The sequence below is a fragment of the Protopterus annectens genome, chromosome 2.part1 (assembly GCF_019279795.1).
Source record: "Protopterus annectens isolate FY-2018-M chromosome 2.part1, PAN1.0, whole genome shotgun sequence".
In the NCBI taxonomy this organism is placed as follows: Eukaryota; Metazoa; Chordata; order Ceratodontiformes; family Protopteridae; genus Protopterus; species Protopterus annectens.
This window is the reverse complement of record NC_056729.1, coordinates 1,743,102,320-1,743,127,108: the sequence shown is the minus strand read 5'-3', so window position 1 is coordinate 1,743,127,108 and position 24,789 is coordinate 1,743,102,320. Positions and strand designations below refer to the sequence as shown.

General features: G+C 38.8%; 1 protein-coding gene across 4 annotated transcripts in view; it reads left to right on the top strand.

The window, feature by feature from the left end:
• Positions 1 to 24,789, top strand: part of ACAP3 (ArfGAP with coiled-coil, ankyrin repeat and PH domains 3) — a 1,969,869-nt gene that overhangs the window by 1,399,403 nt on the left and 545,677 nt on the right. For all 4 annotated transcript variants that reach the window (XM_044063200.1, XM_044063202.1, XM_044063201.1 and 1 more), the window contains exon 6: positions 2,184 to 2,367. In XM_044063200.1, coding sequence (XP_043919135.1) covers positions 2,184 to 2,367 — 184 coding nt within the window. The remainder of the gene's footprint in view (positions 1 to 2,183; positions 2,368 to 24,789) is intronic.

The following is a 24,789-nucleotide window of genomic DNA, read 5'->3' as shown; positions in this document are numbered from 1 at the left end:
TCATGTTGCTTAGGTGTTCTTTTTTTAATTTCCCTTAGTAAGTAAGTGATACACCTTGAGTGAATGATTCATATTTTACCCAGTTGGCGAGGATATGTAGTCAGTAGAATGAGGCCAGAATTACCACATAAAAGGCCCTTCCCGCTTTGGGTCGATAATATAAATTACCAGCAACCCTGACAGAGTGTATTGATATTATACACACAATTGCATTATTTTAAAAATGAGTATCTTATGTTTTTAAATAATGTTATTGTATATAGTGAGTTCCATGTCTTCTGTATCTCTGCATTGATTCGAGTCAGTTGGAACTGATTTTGGATTGCACTTGGATGCGACGACACAATATATTGTGTGAGTGCACTTGTAGCTATTGTAGTCAAGTCTGAAACGTAGCACTGACTCTTAACACTGAGAGAAGTGAGGTGTATCAAAGTAAAGTTGCAGTAATTTACAAACTGCTGTCCTGAAATAAGAATAATAAAAAAAGGACATAGAATATGTTTCATCTCTTAGCAAAGAACAAACATACAAGTTCTACATTTTGAACTGTCTGGTAGTCACAGTTATCTCTGTTTCTGTACAGCTATAGCAGTAATTGGGGTAATGTACAGACTCGTTTTGCCTTAAATATGGACTACAGTACACTGCAGTAGGAAATATTTATTTAGCATTAATGACAGAGGCAGCCACAATTAATGGAAGCCCATATTCAAGTGGAGCAAGAAAGATTCCTTCCCCAAAGGAAAGAGTATGTCAGTTTTTAAATGCCAAAAACAGGAAGCAGTTCTTTTTCTTCTACCTTTCTGTAGGTGTAGTTGAAAAATCAGTGTTTGAGCAAGAAGGATACCAAAATATTTAACGGAGGTAATTGTTTCATTTCAGATATTGTTAAGATCCTTGATTTCCAGAGTGTTAGAGACTTTAAAGAGTTTTTAGAGTGCACCAAGCATGCCTGTCAAGTGTACCTCATTACAAAGAAAGTACCTCATTTGGTATCTTAAAAAGTTCGTGTTCCTCAAAATTCCACATTGAAAGGGTCTGTCACACATTTGGTGTTAGGAATTTTTTAACTGATATCCATGGTAAATAGAAATTATTCATATTAATTGGGTCTATATTAAATCAGCGAACGCTTAAAAAAGCGAACGCTGATTTACCGACCCCACGTAAGCGAAAGCTTACAATCCTGAACACTTAAAACAACAATTTTTTTTTCCCAGGGAAAAAAAAAATTGCTGTTCCGAAACAGAAAAAAAAACAAAACTTTAAAACATTACATAAAGTGGGGGGCTTTGCCCCCACACCCCCAACCGTGGGGGCTGTGCCCCCACACCCCCCCTACTTAAATATACCAACTCCAAGATTGCACTACAGTGATGAAAACAGCAAAATAACGAAGGCGGCCAAACAATTTCTTTCCCAGGGAAAGAATTTGCTAATATGCCATTTTGGTATTTTGCCGTTTCGTGCTTTCAAGTTCGATCAAGACGCATTTGAAAGAATGCGTCTTTGATCATATAATAGGGAACCTGTTAATTCATTAAAAGGTCTTTTTTATAAGTAATATCCTATGATCTTTCTAGCTGAAGTTGTTACTAAGCTGTTAGCACATTTTCCCTATTTTTCCGTATTATGAGGGCTGATGTTTTTCATTTTGGAGATGGAAGATTGAGAGCTATGGCACCAAGGAACATGGATTTTGTTTTAGTTAAGTTTTCTATTAAAGAGTTGATGTATTTCTGGAAGAAAGTGGCAGCTCTGAAATAACTGTGCTCATTCTGGAAGAGAAGTGAGATGTAGCTGCCTTGTTTTTATTATTGCCGTCAGCACAGTATGTCCTGTAAGAGCAATCACAGACTATACCAGTATATCACATTTGAGAGATGGTGTCTGCTGAATGCATGTCTGTTTCTAAGCTGTAAACCAGCATGACTCTTTTTGATAAACAGTGTTGCTTAGGTACTAAAAGGAATAATGTCTATATAGTTAGCAAGTCGTTAACATGCAGCCATACAGATAGCAGTAGAGTCTTTAAGTCTGTAATTAATGTAGAAGTGGAAAGCTTTTTCCTATTAATGCACAAACATGTGGTGTGGCTGTCATAACCTAGTCATAGCACTCCAAAAAGATAAGAAGTCTAATCTTTAAATTACTTACAATGCTGTGTGCTTTTCCCACAGGGATGTTCGAAAATTCAAGGAAACAAAGAAGCAGTTTGACAAAGTGAGGGAGGACATGGACATTGCACTAGTAAAAAATGCTCAGGCTCAACGTCACAAGCCCCATGAAGTAGAGGAAGCAACAGGAACACTCAACATCACCCGCAAGTGCTTCAGGCATTTGTCCTTAGACTATGTGCTCCAGGTAAGCGAACAGAAAGTCGCATCTTAACAGTTAATGTTGCAGACACAGGAAAAACACTGGCAGAATATACACTCGGCTTCTATCAAATGGGTAATTAAAACCTAGGAAAATACACACCAAGACAAATATAGTGCTACATAGTGATTGCTTGAAATGTGGCATCGGAAAATGATGTAGCATAACCATGCTTATTGTTGGCTTTAATGCACTACAGATAAAAGAAATACAAGCAACACTTGACAACAGGACAGAGTGCAGGTGATTTCCTACCAATATGCCAATAAGTCAGTTATGACTGTAGGGTAAATACCAAGTTACTTTTGATAAGCCAGATGGAATGTAAAACAGACGTTTAAAAAAGGTACAAGAAAATGTAGTGTGTTTATTCTTTTCTAGATGTTTAATCAGGATCATTTGGGTCACACGTATGGCGTTATCCGGCATTATCTGGCATTATCCTTGTGTGCTGAGATGCTGTCTGCCTTCTGGAGGACCTTGTGAGTGAAGCCAAATTCCACAGGCAGTACCACCACAGTCCAGATGTCCTGAAAGATGGCCCATTGGAGGCTGGTCAGTGCTTAGAGGACCGTTCGCATCAATGGTGGCTTCTTAACATGGTCTTCCATTATCACATATTAGAGCTGTGAGATCTCTGCCCTGAAGGCATTGGTCCCTACAGAGCTTCTGAAACAGGCCCATATTCTGCTCCTCAGGAAGGACATAGACCCTATTCTGCATTGAGATGAGAGGCAGAAGGCTATATTCTCTCTCTCCCCTGGATCAGGTTGCTGCATATTGAACTGTAGACATATTACCCCTATCACAGACGTTACCTTCCTATCTACCAGTTTTGGGTGCGTACCCCATAATGTACTTCAGGCAGTGATCATGCACTCGCTGATAATTTAGCAGAAGTTGTCTGATGAGCTACACATATTGGAACCTTCTGTTGTTCTTTACAAACAAGAGTACTAAGTTCTGTTGCACTATTTTCCTTTTCCATTATGTCTGTAACCAGATCAAATGAGCATTGACCTGTACCAAATTTTAGTCACCTATATATGCATGTAAATAAAATTCAATGAAGTGGTGTGGACAGCACTACACCTTACCTTTGTGCGTTGACTTCAAGCCAAACTCTGCTTTGTTTTCCCATTTAGTTAACCTGAATTGTCGTACACAGAAAAACGGCAGCAGCAGAACCGCAGCAACATTGTTTTTATTGTAGATAGAGTAAGCGCTTTCATTGGTGTACTCCACCAACTTCATCAGACAAATGACAAACATGTAGTTGCAGTTTAAATACTTTCAAACTGCCTTATCAATTACACAATTAAAACCATTTTTTTTTTTAAATTAAAGAGATATTCCCAGAAAAAACATTTTGCAACACAGAATGCTAAAGTGGGAATAAAAAACTACATTACTAGTACTGTAACATAGTTAAATATAAATGAGTTCTTTACATTAGCAGAACATTGCAAAGTCTTTATCATAAGTAGAAACAGAAAAAAAATATATGGTTAAAACCAGAAAAATATATAGTTAAAACCAGTCGACCAGTATGACAACAGCATTACCTAGTCAAAGTTTTTGTCCCTTTTCTGTATACCTATTTGTGTCCTAACATTCTTCGTGCAAAATCGTTGATGTGAACCAGCACCAAAAAACATATATCTGGTGCTAATCCACTATGCTTATGTTTCAATGAATTAGCTGGAAGTTTATAGGTGTTGTTAGAGCCCAAACCCAATACTTTAAAAAGACTTACACCATATATTGTGATTCTAATAATGCACCACAAAATACACTAAAAAATACGAAGTGTATAATGTAAATTGTGCTATAAATGTAGTTGTGTTAATAATGTTATTAAATTAAACAAATTATATGTGTTTCATCTGGAAAGGGGAAGTTGAGCTTATGTTTCTATTTATGATAAAGACTTTGCGATGTTCTGCTAATGTAAAGAACTCATTTATATTTAACTATGTTGCAGTACTAGTAATGTAGTTTTTTATTCCCACTTTAGCGTTCTGTGTTGCAAAATGTTTTTTTCTGGGAATATCTCTTTAATTTTTTAAAAAAAATGGTTTTAATTGTGTAATTGATATGGCAGTTTGAAAGTATTTAAACTGCAATTACATGTTATGTCATTTGTCTGATGAAGTTGGTGGAGTACACCAACGAAAGCGCTTACTTTATCTACAATAAAAACAGTGTTGCTGCAGTTCTGCTGCTGCCGTTTTTCAGTTTTTTAACTGTTTTGGTTTCACAATTTGAGGAGTTTGAATTGTCGTACACATTGTGTACTTAAAGTTCATTGTGTTACAATGTGTGACTATGTGTTACCCCATTATCCTTCATGTCTAGCGGTTTTGTATACTTATTGCTGAGCGTACTCAAACTGGATGATTATTACTAAGTAAACCGCTATTGTTCCAACAGAGTTATACTCAACAAGAGTTGTATACCCACTAACTTTTTGTTTTATTTAGATATTCACAGTGTAAATATTCAAAGCATGCATAGAATTTGATCTCTTACTGCCTCATTGCAGTACACCAACAACATCATATTAATAATAATAATAATAATAATAATACCCATTTTTACCCAGGTAGGGCCACTGGACACATTGTCCCTTTTCAGGAATGACCCAGGATCAATGTCTGGTTATGTGACTTGCTTAATGTCACATGGTAGGCAAATGAAGACAAGGAGAATCAAACACTCTGCCACAGGAACCTCATCTCAATGCTTTAACACTCTGCTAGAGTCTATATATGTAAATATGAAACTGATTCTTGTTTGTTGCCATAGTGACACAGCAATTAGCATTTCTGCACACAACATCTGGTTCTGAAGTTCACTTTTTGGCTGGGGAGTTTAGAGTCTGCAGATCCTTCCTTGTAGCCATGTTGTTTTTTTGCTGGGCATTCAGGTTTCCTTTCTCATCACAAAGATTTCCTGTAGGTGAATTAGTATCATAGGTTCATAGGTTCATAGATTAGTACTCCTTGTGTTTGTAAGGCAAACACCTTAACCATTAGGCCATCGCCATACGAGAGAGAGTGAGTGAGTGTGTGTGCATCGTACAATAGATTGGCACCCACTTTAGGGTTTGTTCTCTTTCCTTGACCTTGACTTGAATGTTGCTTATAGTAGAATCAAGTGACAGTTGAATGATTTATTCATTTAAGGCCGAATAACTATTGAAGAGCTACATTATTTAAATATTGATACATCCATGGTGCCAACAATATTTGGTGTACCGAAGTTGCACAGAGATATTCACGACCCCCGCAAGCAACCCATTGTAGATGGTAAGGAGTCTGTGACATCTGCTTGTGCGCAGTACTTGGATAAAAAACTTAGTAGAATTTTGGGTGAAGAAAGGGGTTTATGTAAAGATATTTGGGCATTTTTAGCAACAGTGAATAACACTGTATTCTGTGAGACTAATATACTTGTCACAATAGATGTTAAAGACTTGCACTGTTTTATTCCACATGACATCAGTACTGAATGGTTTGTTGAGTATTTATTTAGGAAAGGTGTTAATCAGGATGAAATTAATGTATATGACGAACTTTTACAGATTATTTTGAAAAATAATTTCATATTTTTTTGATGGTGGCTACTATTTGTAAAAGAGAGGAATTGCATGGGCTCCCCTTGTGGTGGTTTAGTAGCAAATATAGTTTTGCTGGAGTGGGAAAACAGATTTGTTCACAACAGTGAGTTCTTCGGATCATAGATTCATAGGTTCATAGGTTCATACTAGGCTATCTGCCCTAGGGCATTTATAAGCCTAGCCAGAGTGTGTTTGGCTTTCGCCACCCATTTTAAATTAATTTTGCTATGCCCTTTTTCGAGGTTAGTATACTGTGCCTCTGTCTAACAGTGACACAGAAGTGATACCTGGGGTAAACCTACGACCCCCCATCCACTCATCAAGATTCCTCTTGAAGAGAGTCAATGAGGGACTCTGCCTAACCTGGACTGGGATTTTATTCCAGAGTGAAGGGAGCCTCTGGGTTATGAATCTGTCCCTCCAGCATGTCCTATTTATTTCAGTGCTGAGGTTCAAGTCTCTCGAGCACATAGCTCAATGGGATTTGGATTTTCTGAGGTGCAGCATGTCCATTAATTCTCGGTTGGACATGACTTTATAAGTCAGGCACAGATCGCCTCTGAGCAGGCGGTATGCCACTGAGTACAGCTGGAGTTTCTTTAACCGGGCAGCATATGGTGTCTGTTTGAGCCCTTTGATCCTCTTGGTGAGGTACTTTTGGGGTCTTTCCAGTTGCTGCAGGTGTCTGGTAAGGTACATCCCAAAAGGGGCATTGTACTCAATTATGGGCCTGATGAGGGATGAGTAAAGAGGCATGATGACCTCCCCTGATCTAGATGTGAATCCCTTCATGATTAGGTGGACTATATAAAATGTTTTTCTAACCACTTTGGCCACGTGGTTGTCAAATGAGAGATTGCTATCAACTTGGGTCCCCAGGTCCCTAATTACTTCTTCCGTACTTAATGGATTACCACCTATGTGGTAATTTGTGGGCACTTTGCTTTTGCCAAAGGGAATGACTATACACTTTTTGGCGTTTAGCTTGAGGCCATGGCTCTGGCACCAGTTGTCTGTTTCTATGAGGCCCTTTTGGAGGATGCTTGTGTCGGCTGGAGAGTCGATTATAGCGCCCAGTTTGCAGTCATCTGCGAACTTGGCCAGCCACAGTCCTTCCGTGTTGGCCTGTACCTCTGAGAAATATATACCAAACAGGAGAGGTCCCAGGACTGAGCCTTGTGGGACACCTCTTGTAACTGGTTTGGAGTCTGACATGGCTCCAGTAATTCTAACCATGTGGGTTCTGTCCTTGAGCCAGTTTGCAACCCATCTAGTGACATAGGGGTTTATATTTAAGCTGGTGAACTTATCTATAATGGCCGAGTGGGGTATTGTATCGAAGGAATTTACAGGCTTTTTTGGATGATGTTTTTATCTTGTAGCAGCACTCTGTAGAAAAACTACATGGATTTATATCATAATTGAATAACACCAGAGAATTTTTGGTATTTACATATACATTCGACTTCGATAGTATAGCATACTTGGATGCGATGTTACACAAGGATTATGTAATAGGGCTGTTCCTTTCGACTATTGATCACAAGCCCACTTACTCAAATGTTTTTTTTCATTTTACAAGTGCACACCCTCACTAACAAAAGACATCAATAGTAAAGGGGAATTTGTTAAGAGCTGCCCAAGTATGGATAAGGATTTTGAAAATGAGTGTAATAACTTATTGGATATGTTTTGTAAAAGGGGATACGCAAACACTTTAGTTTTTGAATTTATAGAAGACGTATGGGAGGGTGGCTTAATGGCTAAGGTGTTTGCCTTACAAAAACACAAGGTGCAGGGTTTGAGTCTCACAAGGGATAACTGGCTAAGCCTAAAATGGCTCGCAAGGGCAGTTAGCTTAATTCTAAACTATGAACCTACTCTTTCACCTTCAGTTAGTAGAAAAAGAAACAATGGCACATACCATCCACTCCTCCCAGGGAAGTAACAGAGAGAGACTCTATCATTTAATGAAAGAAGACAGCCTAGTCAGGTTACATTACCTTTGGAGGGTTTGTCTGGCAACAGTCCTTTGGAATTTAGTAGAACAATGGTTACAACATTCAATAGTGACAGTGGATGTGTGAGATGGATTTTAAATAAGAACTGGTGTTTATTAAGAGAACATAAAGAAATAGGTGAGAAAATAAGGATTAGACCCAAAATATTATAGAAGAGGGGTGTGAACTTTAAAAGGATTTTTGAGTGAAATATAAAACCTGGAATTGTTTCACAATTCACTGGAAGATGTGGAAGACATAAATATTGTAAATACATCCAAGCTGGGGAATCATAAGAGGTTAAAGGTAGAAACTATGACATAAAAGGGAAATTTAATTGTGATGCAATAGGGGTTGTTTATGTGACACTTTGCCAGCAATGCCTGTATTTGTATGTGGGCAAGACGAAGGGTAAACTCCAAGACTGAATTTACAAACATCTTTATGAAATAAGGAAAAATAAACCCAGTAATGCATTATACAAGCGTATAAAAATAATAGTAATAGTGAACATCTGTTTAAGTTTGCGGTAGTGAAAAAATTGAAAAGGAACCAACGCGGCAGCCATGGGCCCTATATCTTGAAAAGAAAAACTTATTTTGGCATTTATTTTGAGAAGCACATAATTGGACAGGGCTAAATGAGTCCCTGTCAGTAGTATCACCATTGAAGTTAAAATTGTTGATTAGATAGGTAGAGAGTCATTTATTGTAATAAATGAGTTTTAAAGCTGAGTGCATTCAATTTTTGAGATATAATATGATTTGGGATATGTTTTATAAAATGTTATACACATATATATATTACATGTTTTGAACTCTTGGTTGTTTTGTTAGCTTGGTGTTGGTAATCATGATTTTTTTGTTTAGTATTAGTAGTCATGTGACTTTTGTGAATTCTTGGAGGGAAAATCATTTGACATTGAATAGAATTGATCATGTGATGTTTTTTGTTCTTACTTAAGGATGTGGAATAAGTTATATTTTATCTGATGAAGTTTTGTACTGTTCAAGACAAAAGCACTAATCTTATTAAAAGTTTATTGGTCTGAGCTAAACGGCTTGGAATGTTTGTTGTTTTTCTCGGTTTGTGGTTCTACAGTAGTAACCTAGCCAAGCTAGTGTTTTCACTGTGTGATTCCTTAAACCTGTCATAATAGAGGAGAACGGGATATATGCAAATGACCCTTAAAGACATCAGGTGATGTCTTCACCTTCACTGCTGTAGTATTCTTAATTGTATGGGATTCCCTACCGTGGAAGCCCGACGTCCGGCCAGTCTTCCAAAGACTTCTGAATTTAAAAGGTATTCCGAACATTACCGTACACCCCCTGCATAATGTAGGGCGTAAAAGTGATGTTCGTGCTTACCAAAAACAGAACATCTTTGCCGCTAGTCTGAACATATCTTTTACACCATTGTCCTGTTTACCTGCATCTTTCTGCCTATTGAAACTGTTTTCATTCTCCAGGAACTTCCTATACCTGTTTGTGGCCATTGGGGAATTTTTTTTTTTTTGTGTTCCTTGAGGTTAATGTTATCCAAGAAGGGTAAATGCCAGTCTGGGCAACAGATTCCCCACAGAGACCGCCATAATAAGTGTCTTTTTTGCCTAGGTGTTTCTCATGACTACACATCTTGTTCTATTTGTCAGGCGTTTGTTCCGAAAACCCTTTGCAGTCAACTTTCTTTCGCTGGATCTTGAGAACCAGCATCTTAGGCTACTCGCTAAAGATACTATGGAAGGAATCTCCCGCCTCAAGGGTCAGCCATTAGGGAAGAAAAAGGTGAAAAATGTACAACCAGATTCTTCCTCTGTCCTGCCTCTGCCAGGTGTTTCTCCTGAGGATGTTACGAAACTGGAGGCTAACCTGGCTGTGTTGTTGGATTTCTCTGCTGCAACCTTTTTGGAGGCCAGTCAGGATCCATCTAGCAGCACATTTTAAGAGGCATTGCAGGCATCTGTCTCGGATGTTCGGAGGGAACCACTGTTGATTTTTTCTGAGGGGCTGGGGGGGGGGGGTTCCTCAATTTCTTGCTGAGGAAGACGTTCTTGCTATGGTTCTCGACTGTCATTCTGGATCTGAGCCTTCTCAGGACATTCCATTAAAAAAGAAACAAAAAATTAAACATGTTTCTTCTGCTTCTAGGGATCCACAAAGTGAGTGGCAGGCTTTTACTCAGGGGGTATTTTGTGCCTTAATGTCCTTAAAGCCTCCTCATGGGGTTTCAGTTCCTGCTCCTCTTTGGTCCTCTACTCCTCTTTAAAAGGCCTAGAGACCAGGATCCTTCTGAGACTGAGTTGGATTCTACTGATGAATCCCTAACTTATTCTACTCAAATTCCTTCTCCTTTGGACTCTGGGTCAGAGGAGGAGGACTCTGTTAGTCCTGATGTTCCTTTTGAGGAGATTTCCTTTGGGGACACAGTCTCTAGGATGATGGATGTTTTTAGGTGGGATTGTGCTCAGTTCTCTGATATCCATGACAGGTACTATGAGTTGTTGCAGTTGGACTCTCCTAAACCTGCGCCTGTTCCTCCTGTTTTGGCTGCTTTGCTGGATGCTTTTTCCAATGCCTCTCATGCACCAGATTCTCTGCCCCCTGCTCCCAAGAAGCCTGACAGGTTTTATAGGGTGCCTGAGGATCATTCTTTCCTATATAAATGTCCTGCTGCTGACCCCTCTGTCATGTCCATAGCCTCTGATAAGCCATCTCAATTGCTTTCTTCACCCAAGTTATTGCCTTCTGACAAGGACAGCAGAACCATGGAAAGGCTAGGTAAGGTGTACAGTTCTGCTGCCCTAGCTTTTAGGGCTATTAATTATCAGAACCATATATCTAGGTATGTGTTAGCTTTTCTTTCTTAGGCCTGTCAACTTATTTCTGAGTTTCCAGATTCTGAGGGTAAAGCTTCTGGTCTTTCCTTGATAGGGACTTCCTCTCAAGTCATTCATCATTCCATTAAATGTAGTTATGATGTGGTGGATGTGTCATCTAGGGCTGCTGTTTTTGGTTCAGTGATGAGGAGGTTTTCTTGGCTTAGGCTTCAACCTTTACCTGAGGTTATTAAAGCTAAGCTGATGGATGCTCCTCTGGATTCTAAACTTTTGTTTGGGGAAGCTGTTGCTGGTTTAAATCCCTTCAGTATAAGGATAAGGCCTTATGGGAACTTAAACATGTGTTTGTTTCTCCTGTGCCTAAATTTTAAAGAAACTGCCCTGCTAAGCCTGCTTTTGTTCGTAAGCAACCACGTCCTTCTAATAATGGTAAGAAGAGTGGCAAACGGACTCCTCCTGCTAAGGGTTCCCAGTTTTCAGGAGCTCCAAAGCTTTCCTTTCCAGACAAACCAGGTGCTGTGTGACTATCTGTCCCTTCCCAGACACATTCCTCCTCACCTTTCTCTTTTTCTTCCTTTTTGACTTCAGATCACTCAGGATTCTTGGGGTCTGTTGATCATTCGTCAAGGGGTACTTCATGCTGTGGAAATCCTATCCTCCTTTTATGGGCATTCCTCAGCCTCCTCGGGAACATCTTCCCTTTTTACCAAAGGTTATTCAAGATCTCTTGCCTCAGGGTACTATTCAAGAGGTGTCTGTGTCCCAAAGGGGGAAAGGATTCTACTGTCTCTAGCTGTCTCTAGTGCCCAGAAAAGAGGGCACTTGGAGACCTATTCTAGACCTCTCTCATCTAAACACTTTTCTAAAGGTACCTTCCTTTCTGATGTTGTCCCTTCAGACTCTGTTTCCTCTCCTGCTCCCTCAGACTTATATGGTGTCTCTGGAGTTCAAGGATGCTTATCTCCATATTCCGATCTGTCCTCTTTTCAGGAAGTCTTTGTGTTTTTCTGTTGCTTCCTGACATTTTCAGGTCTCTGCTTTGCCCTCTGGCCTTTCTACTGCCCAAAGGTGTTCACCAAATGCCTTGCACCTGTGATTCCCTTTTACAGACTTCAAGGAATCTAAATATCTCCTTACTTGGACAACCTGTCCTCTCCAGAAATCCTTTCACAACATCTTCATTTTGCTGTAGCCCTTCTTCAGAGCCTGGGGTTCACTATAAATTTCAAAAAGTCTTCGCTGACTGCTTCACCTGATCATGTTTTTCTGAGTTGCAAGATTCAGATGGTACCGATGCCTGCATCACTGCCCCCTTCAAAGGCCTTCACTCTCATTTCATTTCTTTCTTTCACATTCTTCTTCCTCGGGCTTCCATTACTGCCATGGAGTTTCTGAGTTCTGGGTTACATAGCATCCAGCATTCCAATGCTTCCTCTGGCCAAACTTCATATGAGAAAGTTTCAGTGGTTTCTGAAGTCAGTGTGGCTTCAACATGCTCATCCTCTAGAATTTGTAGTTTCTCTTCTTCCTTGCCCCAGAGAGGAACTTCACAGCTGGATTCAGCAGTTGTCTCTGAATCCATGGATCCCTTTTCTCCCCCCTCTTCCCTCTCAGGAATTGTTCACAGATGCCTAAGACATGGAATGGGTGGCGGCATTTGGCTCTTCAAAGGTACAGGGGGTATGGTCGCCTTGCCAGCAGACGGAACACATCAATATCAAAGAGATGAGAGCTCTTCAGCTGGCTCTTCAGGCCTTTCAGTCTCTCTTTTCTCCAGGGCCTGTCAAGGTATTCACAGACAATACCACAGTGATGTGGTATATCAACAAACAGGGAGTAACAAGACCTTATCTTCTTTGTTGGTTGGCACTTCTGGTATGGGATCTTGCTGTCAAGTGACTCATCAGGCAGTTTATATCCCTTCCTGTCAGAATATTGTGGCAGACACTCTGAGCATATCCTTAACTTAGTCCCATGAATGAATGCTTCACAGGGATGTGTTTCTGGACATTATCCACCAGTGGGGTGCTCCTCAAGCGGATCTTTTTTCCTCCTCTCTGAACAGACAGCTTCCACTGTTTTGTGCCAGAGTCCCAGGTTGTCTGGTATGGAAAGCAGACACCCTCTCATTCTCTTGGAAGGGGATGTTTCTTTATGCATTCCCTCCCCTTCCTCTCATTCCACAAGTCCTGTTAAAAGTTCAACAGGATGCTCCCAAAATGTTGTTAGTGATTCCCTTTTGGCCACAACACCACTGGTTCCCTCTTCTTCTGCATTCTGCCAGGGGCAGTAATCACAAGTTACCTCACAGGGTGGATCTAATCACACAAGACAAGGGATCTCTTATTCATCTCCACCTGTCCACACTTCAGCTGACACTGTGTGTGATAGGATTTAGATTCCTTATAGACTCTTTTTTTTCTGAGGATAAGCTGCAAGTCCTGTAGAAGGCCAGGAAACCTACGATTAGGAAATCCTACTTATCCAAATGAAAGAGGTTTTCCTTTTTGGCGTCTCTCTCGTAACCTAGACCCACTTACTTTGGATGCTGCTTTGGTTCTCTCTTGTTTGTGTGAGAGCGGCCTTAGGTCAACTGGTGCCCTAGGCAAAAAGGCTCCATGGCGCCCCCACCACACCACCTTGGTGCCCCCATCCTAGTCTACCTACACCAAATAAATACTGGAAAAGCACCCTTACTACAGCGGCTCCCTAGGCGGCCGCCTAGTTGGCCTATGCCTAAGGCCGGTTATGTGTGTGAGTTGCTCAGTGCTGGTTTGGCCTATTCTTCTATTAAGGCCCACCTATCAGATATCTCTGCTTGTCTGCCTTCTTCTAATCCTTTAGCTGCTAGATTTGAGGTGAAACAATTTCTTAAAGGTGTCCTTAATATTAGACCTCCCAGGAAGCCTGTTCCTCCTCCCTGGGATCTTAATTTTGTTTTGGAGACATTGACTCAGGCTCCCTTTGAGCCTGCTGCTTCAGTTTCCTTGCAACATTGTTCCTGGAAGACTTTTCTTTTGTTAGCGCTTACTTCTGCCAGATGGGTGTCTGATTTGCAGGCCCTTATGGCTTGTCCTCTTTTTTGATTTTTCATGAGTACGAAGTGTCCTTGTGCACTGACCCTTCTTTTATGCCAAAGGTGGGTAATGAGCTGTCTCTTAATCAGTCCATTAATCCGATTACTTTTTCCCATGTCCAAAAACTGACAGTGAGAGGGTGCTGCATACCTTGGACATGCATAGACAGCTTAGAGTTTATTGGGATATAATCAAGGCTGTCAGAAAATATACACTAACTGGCAAAACAACTAATAAATACAAAAGCAGGCTCGGTGGCAAATATGCAGTCGTAAAAAGAATTTATTTAAAGCGCTTTTCATCAGCTCCAGCAGCTGACTTCTTCAGAAACAGTCACATCCAGTGAAAGGTTCATTATATATACAGGAATCAAAAAAGGAGCCAGCACCTAGGATGAATGAAGCATGAAATTTATTGGAACTAGACTGGTTTCAGCAAGTAGCTTTCATCAGGTGTTGGTATGTTTATAATATTATTTTGTTTTCATTCTTAAACAGGAAATCATGTCAAAGTTTATTGATTGGAACAGGTATTTATTGCAAGGTCTTTTCCTGCTACCTGAGATTATACTACTGATGAAAGCTACTTGCTGAAACCGGTCTAGTTCCAATAAAGTTCATGCTTCATTCATCCTAGGTGCTGATTCCTACACGTTTGTCTGCTTTGCACCTGCCGTACTTGCCAGCTGTTTCTTCTTTGATTCATTATATATACACATGAACTCAATGAATCAGTACTAATTACATTCATCAAGTTAAAGAGACAATACTTATTTATGTCATAAAATGAAAACTAAACAAGGTAGATGACATAAGCTAACTACCAGACGGCAAACACAGATACAACTATATGATGTAAAGAACACTGACGGATTCGGCAACCAGGAAACAAGAACCACTTCAAAATGCCATACACGAACTCTTTATTTGTTAAAATACCAGACAGATAAGCGCTTTCATGCACCTGAAGTGCGCTTCCTCAGATCTTCACAATTAAGCAACAAATATGGAGAGTATATATACCCAGCAAAATTCAATTAAATCATAACGATTTCAATTAATCATTCAATTAATTAGTTTAAAGTGATAGGTAATGCTCACTATTTACGTAGAGAGGCAGTGCAAAGCAAGCTCAAGTAACTTTTTTTACATTGTCATTTTGATCTTAAAAATGCAACCATGACTGTAATAATGTTATGTTTCTCTGAGACAATAAAATAAATTGAGTGTTGAAGCCATTCAATAAAAAACATTCAATAAAAATATATATAAATAAGTGTGTAGGAAATAAATGTATAAGAAATACATAAGGATGCATAAAATGCAGGAAGCATAAAATTCAAAACTCTCAGATGGACACATATATATAAGAATGTTCCTATATTATTAGGCATCGTGAACCATAGTTAAAGACATCCTGTTCTAAGGTGTATTAATCTGGGCACACTAGAAACTATGTAAACATATGTCTATTCAGATTTCATAGCAAAAATGTATGCTTATGTAAGTATAGCTAATTATGTGTACATTTATATCAAATATTGAGTGAATAAATATGTGTGTAAAATCTTCAAGTATAAATAAATAAATAAATATTATATTGATTATGAAACACCTATATATATAAAATTGGATAAATAAATATATATATGAATATATAAATAATTGTATATATATATATATATATAAATATATAAATATATGAATGTATAAATAAACAAATGAATAACTAGGCATTAAATATAATGTTATAAATCAATATAATCAATTATTTAATCATATTAAAAATGTGGCATCATGATAAAATCTTTCATGTGTTGCTTGCATAAAATCAATAACTTTATAGAATAATATCATATTCATGTGTAAATGTAGTATATGTCAATGAGTAGCAAATTCATGACAGCATTTCAATGAAAATGAACGAATATATATATATACCAGCGTTAAAATACATTATTTGTATATCCTGCTATCAAGCACTGGTTTAATGCAAATACTTTGATTCAAGCCTGGATATAAATGGGCACCTAATCTTAAAATCCATGACAATTCAACATTTGCTAAAGTATTCATGTTATTGCCCCATCTCTTGTTTAAACCTACTAGTTGCAATACTCTAAACTTAAAGCTATGCTCTCTGAATTCAATTATATGTCTAGCTAGAGCATTCTTATCATTCTTTTTCTTTATTTCATAAATGTGATTATATATCCTTTGCTTAAATTTTCTCTTGGTTAAGCCAACATAGAATGCTTCACATTTTGTACATGTCGCTAAGTAAACCAAATTCATAGAGTTACAGCTTGCATAAAACCTGGGTTTAAACATAAAATCCATTCTGGGGTGTTTATATATTTGTTTGTCGCTAATATGTCGACACATATTGCATCTGGTGCAAGGAAAGGTGCCCATGGTATTGAAATGTATCTGTTCAGTGGGATTTCCTTTTCCCTCTTTGAAGCATAGCAATCTTTTTAAGTTAGGTGAATTTTTATAAATAAACTTCGGTTGCTCTCCTACTATATTCCTGGTTGTTTCATCTATAGTTAGGAGCTTCCAGTTGTGTTTAATTATATTCTTTAAATCAAAGTTATCATTTGTATATTGCATTATATATGCTACTCTATTATTGATAGTGGATGATGTCCATTTCTTGACTTTAGATTTGCTAAATGCTGTCTTATGTCTTGCTGTTGACTCAATCATGGAATCATGTGTTGAAAAAACTTCATTTTTGATATCATGCAACATTTTCATATTATAGCCTCTTTCTAAAAATAGCTTCTCCATATTATCTACTTCTTCGATGAGCACTTGTGTATTATCACATAACCTCCCTACTCTAATATATTGACTTTTGACTATGCCTGGGAACACATGTCTAGGATGCATGCTGTTATAGTGTAAAAGGTTATTCACCCAGCATGCCTTCCTGTATAAACTAGTTTCTATCCTATGTCCATTCATTGCAATGTTGATATCTAAAAAACTAATGTGAGTGTAGGACCACTCCATGGTAAATTTTAAGAACTGGGTGGTAGAATCTAAATGTGCTAAAAACATTTTGAATTCATCCACAGTACCTTCCCATAAAATCAGAATATCGTCTACAAATCTTCTATACATTTTGATATTGTTGATATACCTTGCATCACTAAACAAATTATTCCTCTCCCAGTTAAAGACAACTAAATTAGCATAAGTGTTGGCAACGGGGGTGCCCATGGCTACTCCCCATTGCTGTAAGTAATATTTGTCTTTAAACATAAATACATTGTTTTCAAGAACCATTTGTAAAAGAAGATGTAGTAAAATCTTTTCATTTGTGTCAAAGTCTGTATCTAAATTAAACACTTCCATTATGGCTTGCAAGCCATCTTCATTAGGTATACTAGTCAAGAGGTTTTTAACGTCTAAGGTTATCAAGACACACCCATTCAAGGCATTTCTACGATTTTCATTAAACTTTTGGATATCATCCAACAGATGATATGTATCTTTTAGGATAGTGGGGATGGAGTCAACTATGGGTCTTAGTATAGTCTCTAGATATGTAGATACATTAGAAGTGACCCATTCCCTGCCTGAAACAATCGGGCGCATTGGAAGTGGGAATATTCCCTTGTGTACCTTGGGTAGGCCTTTCATACAGGGTATCAATGGTAAATCAATAACTAAGAAATCATATAACTCTTTGTCCACTTGTCTGCACATAAGAAGGTCATAGATGTTATCATGCACATTCTGTATAATCTTAGATATTTCAGCAGTGGATAAAACTGTATATGTTTTGGTATCATTCAGAAGTGTATACATACTATTGATATATTCTGCTGTATCCATAAGAATTATGCCACCCCCTTTGTCAGCTGGTTTTATGGTTAGCATATCATCTTCTTTCAATTTAGCAAGTGAGGCTACTTCAGGGCTGGTCATATTATAATATCTATTCCTTTTTTTGTTATTCTTATTTTCTTGTGTATAATATTTATAAAAATCATCCTCACATATTCTAATAAAACATTCAATATTACTAGGTATAGGAGGAATGAAATTGCTTCTCTTTTTCAAAGATACACTGGCGGCAGCTTCAAGTGTCTCTGTGTGTGTATTAAAATACATTTTAAGGGCTACCGACCTGCCAAATAATCTCAGTTCAGTCAGTGTATTATTTAATTTACTGCATTGCGAGGGTATAAAACCCAGCCCTTTATTTAACAAAGTTAAATCACTTTCATTAATTCCTCTAGTGGAAAAGTCATACACCAAGTTATTTAATTTCTTACATTTTTCCTTTGTCCATATCTTTCTTCTGAAAACTTCCTTTTCCTGGGACCTTTGCTCAGTGAACGACCTCTCGTATGGTATGTCTGTCTGATGGGATAAGGTAAAAAACGTGTGTCATCTGAGTTCATAGTTTTACGTCGAACAACTTGTTCCATGTCCTTACTGAGTGCTCCCAATGCCTGCTGATTAGGAGGTGGCGTTGATGTATCAACATCAACTCTGCTTCGGTTCCATATGTTAGATTGGGCTGTTTCATTAGAAGTAGTAACGTTGGAATCCACTTCCCCTGTTGCAGTTTCGGTGGATGTTTGTATTGCATTCAATTCCATCATCCGATCCGTTCGGCTGTTCACGTGTCTCCTATGCGTCGTGACATCATCGACTCCTCCTTCCATAGCTTCGGCTACCCCTGATTGTGTATTCTCATGTAGTGTCGGCCATACGAAAATGTTGCCGTTTGAAAAATCGTTATGATCACGGCATAATTTTCTTTGCTTAATCAACTTGAGCTTCTCACTATATACATTTAATTGAGAATGCAGATTTTCTAGCTTTCTTGAGCAAAAGTTATTAGATATATAGCGCTCAAAGATATCTTTCCGAAGCGCCTCAACCTTTTTTTGTAATTCTATCTCAATAGGCAAAAACTATTCCAAAATTAAGTTAATGTAACTGAAACCAATGTTGATGTTTAAATCTTGCCACTTCTTGAGAAGAATGGGGTGTTGTTCACCATAAGTAGGCATGCAAAGTACTCGCATACCTCTGGGAATTACTTTAAAATGTACGCAAGCCTCCAAGTGCTTGCGCTGCCAGGAGTACCTTTGCAGCCTATACATGTCATTCTCTAGTTGTCTTAACAGTGCATTAAATTCAGTCATATTATTGGTTTCAACATTCGAACTAGGTGTTTCAGTAGATACCTGTAGGTCAAGTTGTAATAGTGGATTCTCATGTGAATGTATGAGATGCTCCCATACATGTTGACTCCCTCTGGAAACCGGGGTATAGTCAAGTTCTACTGCTGCATTTTCCATTTTCCATATATACAGGAATCAAAAAAGGAGCCAGCACCTAGGATGAATGAAGCATGAAATTTATTGGAACTAGACTGGTTTCAGCAAGTAGCTTTCATCAGGTGTTGGTATGTTTATAATATTATTTTGTTTTCATTCTTAAACAGGAAATCATGTCAAAGTTTATTGATTGGAACAGGTATTTATTGCAAGGTCTTTTCCTGCTACCTGAGATTATACTACTGATGAAAGCTACTTGCTGAAACCGGTCTAGTTCCAATAAAGTTCATGCTTCATTCATCCTAGGTGCTGATTCCTACACGTTTGTCTGCTTTGCACCTGCCGTACTTGCCAGCTGTTTCTTCTTTGATTCATTATATATACACATGAACTCAATGAATCAGTACTAATTACGTTCATCAAGTTAAAGAGACAATACTTATTTATGTCATAAAATGAAAACTATTTAAACAAGGTAGATGACACAAGCTAACTACCAGATGGCAAACACAGATACAACTATGATTAAAAAGAGGCACCCAAGTATAAAAACATTAAGGGGTAATATGAACCTACTTAATAAGTTATTATTTAACACAGATAGATATTAAATCCTACATTAGAAAATTAAATTTTAATGTGTTAATGGGCAATGTCTTCAGCTCTGAACATCAAGACAAATTTTACGTCCCAAGTACTTATAACCCCCCATTACACCCGGTGTTAGAACTATTTGAAAAATGTTGTGAATTGGATGTTAGACACACCGACACGACTAGGGGCATGAGTAACTCCACCACTAACATTACTAAGGAGGAGCGTGATTGTTTACAATTTTTTAGTACACAAGGCTTACTTTTCTGTAAGCCAGATAAAGGAGGTGGGTTGGTGGTTTTTAGTTTGTCTGATTATCAACACCGTATGAATAGGTTGCTTAATACTGAAGCATACATTCCTAGTTCTCGATCTGAGGTAAACAAAGCTTACAACATCATTAACGATTGCATAGAGGACTTATGCATTGATTGGAGTATTGACCAAAAGATTTATAACTACATGAAAACTTTGTTTCCTAGATATCCATGCATTTTTGGTATCCCTAAGATCCACAAGTGCATTGAGAATCCCCCATTGAGACCTCTAGTGGACAGCAGAGGATCACCAACTTACGCTTGTGCAAAGGTTGTAGACGCCATCCTACAAAAATACCTAATTAATGAGTCTCAAATATGTAAAGACTCTTGGTCATTTCTAGACAAGATAGGATCATTGGATTTCAGTGTGAATTATAACTTTCTCACTATAGATGTGAGAGACTTGTATACTTGTATACCCCATGAAATAGCATTGGAATGGGTCGTCCTCATGCTGAGGAAACATAATGCAACCACTAGAGAAATCAGATTGGTTTCAGTACTTATTGATTTAGTACTAACTAATAACTATTTCATGTTTCAAAATGAGTTCTTCTTGAAAAAAATAGGAGTTGCAATGGGGTCCACCTGTGGGGGTAGCATAGCTAACTTAGTCATGGCTTATTGGGAATCAGAGTACGTCTTTAAAGGTAATAGGTTTTCTGACACCTTTGTGTTTTACACCAGATTTTTTGGATGACATTTTCATTTTGTTTAATGGAGATGAAGGTGACAGTAATCTAGTATTAAACTACCTTAACAATACTACTGATTTTCTACAATTTACGTCCACATTTAATTCCAACACTGTTGCATACCTGGATATAAGCCTGAGTAAGAACTATGTATTGAATGCTTTCACAGCTAGGATTTTTAGGAAAAACACGTACTCTAATACTTTTCTCCATTATACTAGTAACCACCCCTTCCACCAAAAGAAATCTGTCATTAAGGGGCAATTGGTGAGATCTTCCAGAATGGTCAGTTTGGATGAAGAGTTTATTGACGAGTGCAGTATAATTAAGAATATGTTCCTCCACAGAGGGTATCCCGAACCTCTTCTAGATATGATTATACAAGAGGTGATGGACAAAAGACGTGATAGAGTTTATGTCCCACTTTTAAGTCCTAAACCTACTGCATCACCTATAAGTCTAGGAATTATCTCAGAAGAAACTAACAATAATGTTAATGAAACCAATAGTCATGTGGTCACTAACACCTCTACCAACTTTATTACTACCTTAAGTATACATAGTAACCAATGTTTAGCCATCTTGAAGAAAAATTGGGAGTTATTCAAGATGTACCCAAATGTTTATCAAAAAGTAGGTGGGGGTCCTAGAGTGACCTTTAGAAGGGGTAAAAACCTCAAAACATTATTGTAACAACATGACACTTTAGTGGTTAGAAACCCAGGCATGAACAAATGTTTAAATTGCAATTACTGTAAGTTTGTGGAGGAAACAACTTCCTTCCAGGTTAATGGCACACTGTATAGGCTAAAGGGCAAATACAATTGTAACTCTACTTTTGTTACACACCTAGCAAGGTGTACATCCTGTGTAGCCTTCTATGTGGAAAAACCGAGAGAAGACTACGAGACAGAATGTACGAGCACCAATATGCTATAAAGAAATGTAAACTTGAGAATGCTCTAGCAAAACATATATCTTGTTGTAAGAATCATGCCTTTAAATTTATTGTCATTGACCAAATTAAAGTTGACAATAGGGGAGGTCCGAGACCTTTCAAACTCGAGGAACTCAAATTAGCCTGGCAGGTGAGGTTGAATACTTACAGCTTCCCGGGGCTGAACGACTCCTGCTCGATTAGCAGTGTGTTAAAATTAAATAGCCTTAAGAGGTGAATTAACACAAACATGCTGTAACTGTAGCAGTATACATTTATTTTCCATATGATTTAAACTATGCTGTGTTAAATAATAACTTATTAAGTAGGTTCATATTACCCCTTAATGTTTTTATACTTAGGTGCCTCTTTTTAATCATAGTTGTATCTGTGTTTGCCGTCTGGTAGTTAGCTTGTGTAATCTACCTTGTTTAAATAGTTTTAATTTTATGACATAAATAAGTATTGTCTCTTTAACTTGATGAACGTAATTAGTACTGATTCATTGAGTTCATGTGTATATATAATGAACCTTTCACTGGATGTGACTGTTTCTGAAGAAGTCAGCTGCTGGAGCTGACGAAAAGCGCTTTAAATAAATTCTTTTTACGACTGCATATTTGCCACCGAGCCTGCTTTTGTATTTATCAGAAAATCTGATCAGTTGTTTTTTGTTTCTTTTCATCCTCAATCACTGGGGCTTGCTGTATCCAAGCAAATTAGTTTTTCTTGGATTTCTAAGGCTATTTCCTTTTGCTACACTTTTCATAGCAAGAGCCTTTCTTTTTCACTTAAAGCTGATTCGACTAGAGCTGTATCTTCTTCTGGTACTTTTTTCAAAGGCTTAGATACTAATTCTGTTCTTGAAGCAGCTGCCTGGATGTCTCTGCATACCTTTACCAAGCACTGCTAGCTGGATGGTATTTTTAGAACTAGGGCTGGTTTTGCTAGTTCAGTTCTTCATGTTTTTTAGGGGATTCTTCTGCCACTTCCTCCTCCCTAATATTCTCTTGAGGTTTGGCGCTATCCCATATAGTCAAGAATACTGCAGTAGTGAATGTTAGGACATAGTACAGTTCTGTAAACTATTACCATAATGGTAGATGTCCTTGCCTTCACTGCTGCAGTATTCCCTCCCTCAACTCCCTAGTTCATAGGTTCATAGGTAGGTACTAGGCTATTGGCCCTAGGGCCTGTACAAGCCTAGCCAAAAAGGTACCCTGGCTTTCGCCACCCAAGAAAATTATTTTCCTGTGCCCCTGTCAAGCAGAACCACAGAAGTGATCCCCGGGGCGAATTTCCTATTACCTATAGGTTCATAGGTTCATACTAGGCTATCTGCCCTGGGGCAATTATAAGCCTAGCCCAGTTCTGTATGGCTTACGCCACCCCTTGATTTGAGTATACTGTGCCCTTTTTAAGGTTTAGTTTACTGTGCCTCTGTCTAATAGTGACACGGGAGTAATCCCTGGGACAAACCTACGATCCCCCATCCACCTATCGATATTCTTCTTGAAGAGATTCAGTGAGGTGCTTTGCCTCACATGAACTGGAATTCTATTCCAGAGCGAAGGGAGCCTCTGGGTTATGAACCTGTCCCTCCAGCAAGTTCTATTTATTTCTGTGCTGAGGTTCAAGTCCCTCGAGCGTGTGGCTCTAAGGGATTTAGATTTACTGAGGTGGAGCATGTCCATTAATTCTGGATTTGACATAGCTTTGTATGTCAGGCATAGATCGCCTCGAAGTAGGCAGTATGCAGCTGAGTAGAGCTGGAGTTTTTTTAACCGAGCAGCATATGGCATCTGTTTGAGACCCTTGATCCTCTTGGTGAGATACTTTTGGGGTCTTTCTAATTGCTGCAGGTGTCGGGTAAGGTACATCCCAAAAGGGGCATTGTATTCTATGATGGGCCTGATGAGGGATGAATAAAGGCACGATTACCTCTCTTGATCTAGATGTGAAACCCTTCGTGATGAGGTGGGCTATGTAGAAGGTCTTTCTAACCACTTTGGCAATGTGGTTTTCAAAGGAGAGATTGCTATCAACTTGGGTCCCCAGGTCCCTAATAACTTTCTCTGTACTTAATGGGTTTCCGCTTATGTGGTAATTTGTGGGCACATTGTTTTTGCCAAAGGGTATGACTATACATTTTTGGCATTTAGCTTTAAACCATGGCGCTGGCACCAGTTATCTGTCTCTGTGAGACCTTTTTGAAGGATGTTTGTGTCAGCTGGAGAGTTGATTATGGCACCCAGTTTGCAGTCGTCTGCGAACTTGGTGAGCCATAGTCCTCCCACGTTTGCCTGTACATCGGAAAAGTATATACCGAACAAGAGTGGTCCCAGGACAGAACCCTGTGGGATGCCACTTGTGACCGGTTTTGAGTCTGACATGGCTCCAGCAGCTCTCACTCTGTGGGTTTTGTCTTTGAGCCAGTTTGCGACCCATCTTGTGACATAGGGGTTTATATTTAAGCTGGATAGCTTATCTATGATGCCCGAGTGGGGTATTGTGTCAAATGCCTTTGCAAGGTCCAGATAGGCTGTGTGGACTACATTCCCTTCATCTATGGCTTTGGTGACTGTTTCGAAGAAGTCAACCAGGTTCAAAAGGCAGGATCTGCCCTTGACAAAGCCGAACTGGGTAGGATCTAGTGTCTGTAGGTCCCCAATGTCTTTGTTTATGAGCTCCATGATGATCCTCTCCATAGCCTTGCAGACTAAGCTGGTCAGGCTTATGGGGCGATAGTTTCCAGGGTCCGTGGAGCTCCACCTTTGTGGAGTGGGACCACTGTTGCTGTACGCCATTCTGTGGGCACATATCCTGTAGTGAGGCTGAGATTGTATAGCTGTTTTATTTGAGGGATTAGTTCCTCTTGGAGTTCATGTAGGACGCAACCTGGGACGCCATCTGGTCCCATGGAAGCAGTGTTTTTTGCTTTGGAGAGGGCAACCTTCACCTGAGCATCAGAGATGTTTGGGAGGCAGCCCTCTGCCGGGATAGATACTTGCTCTTTTG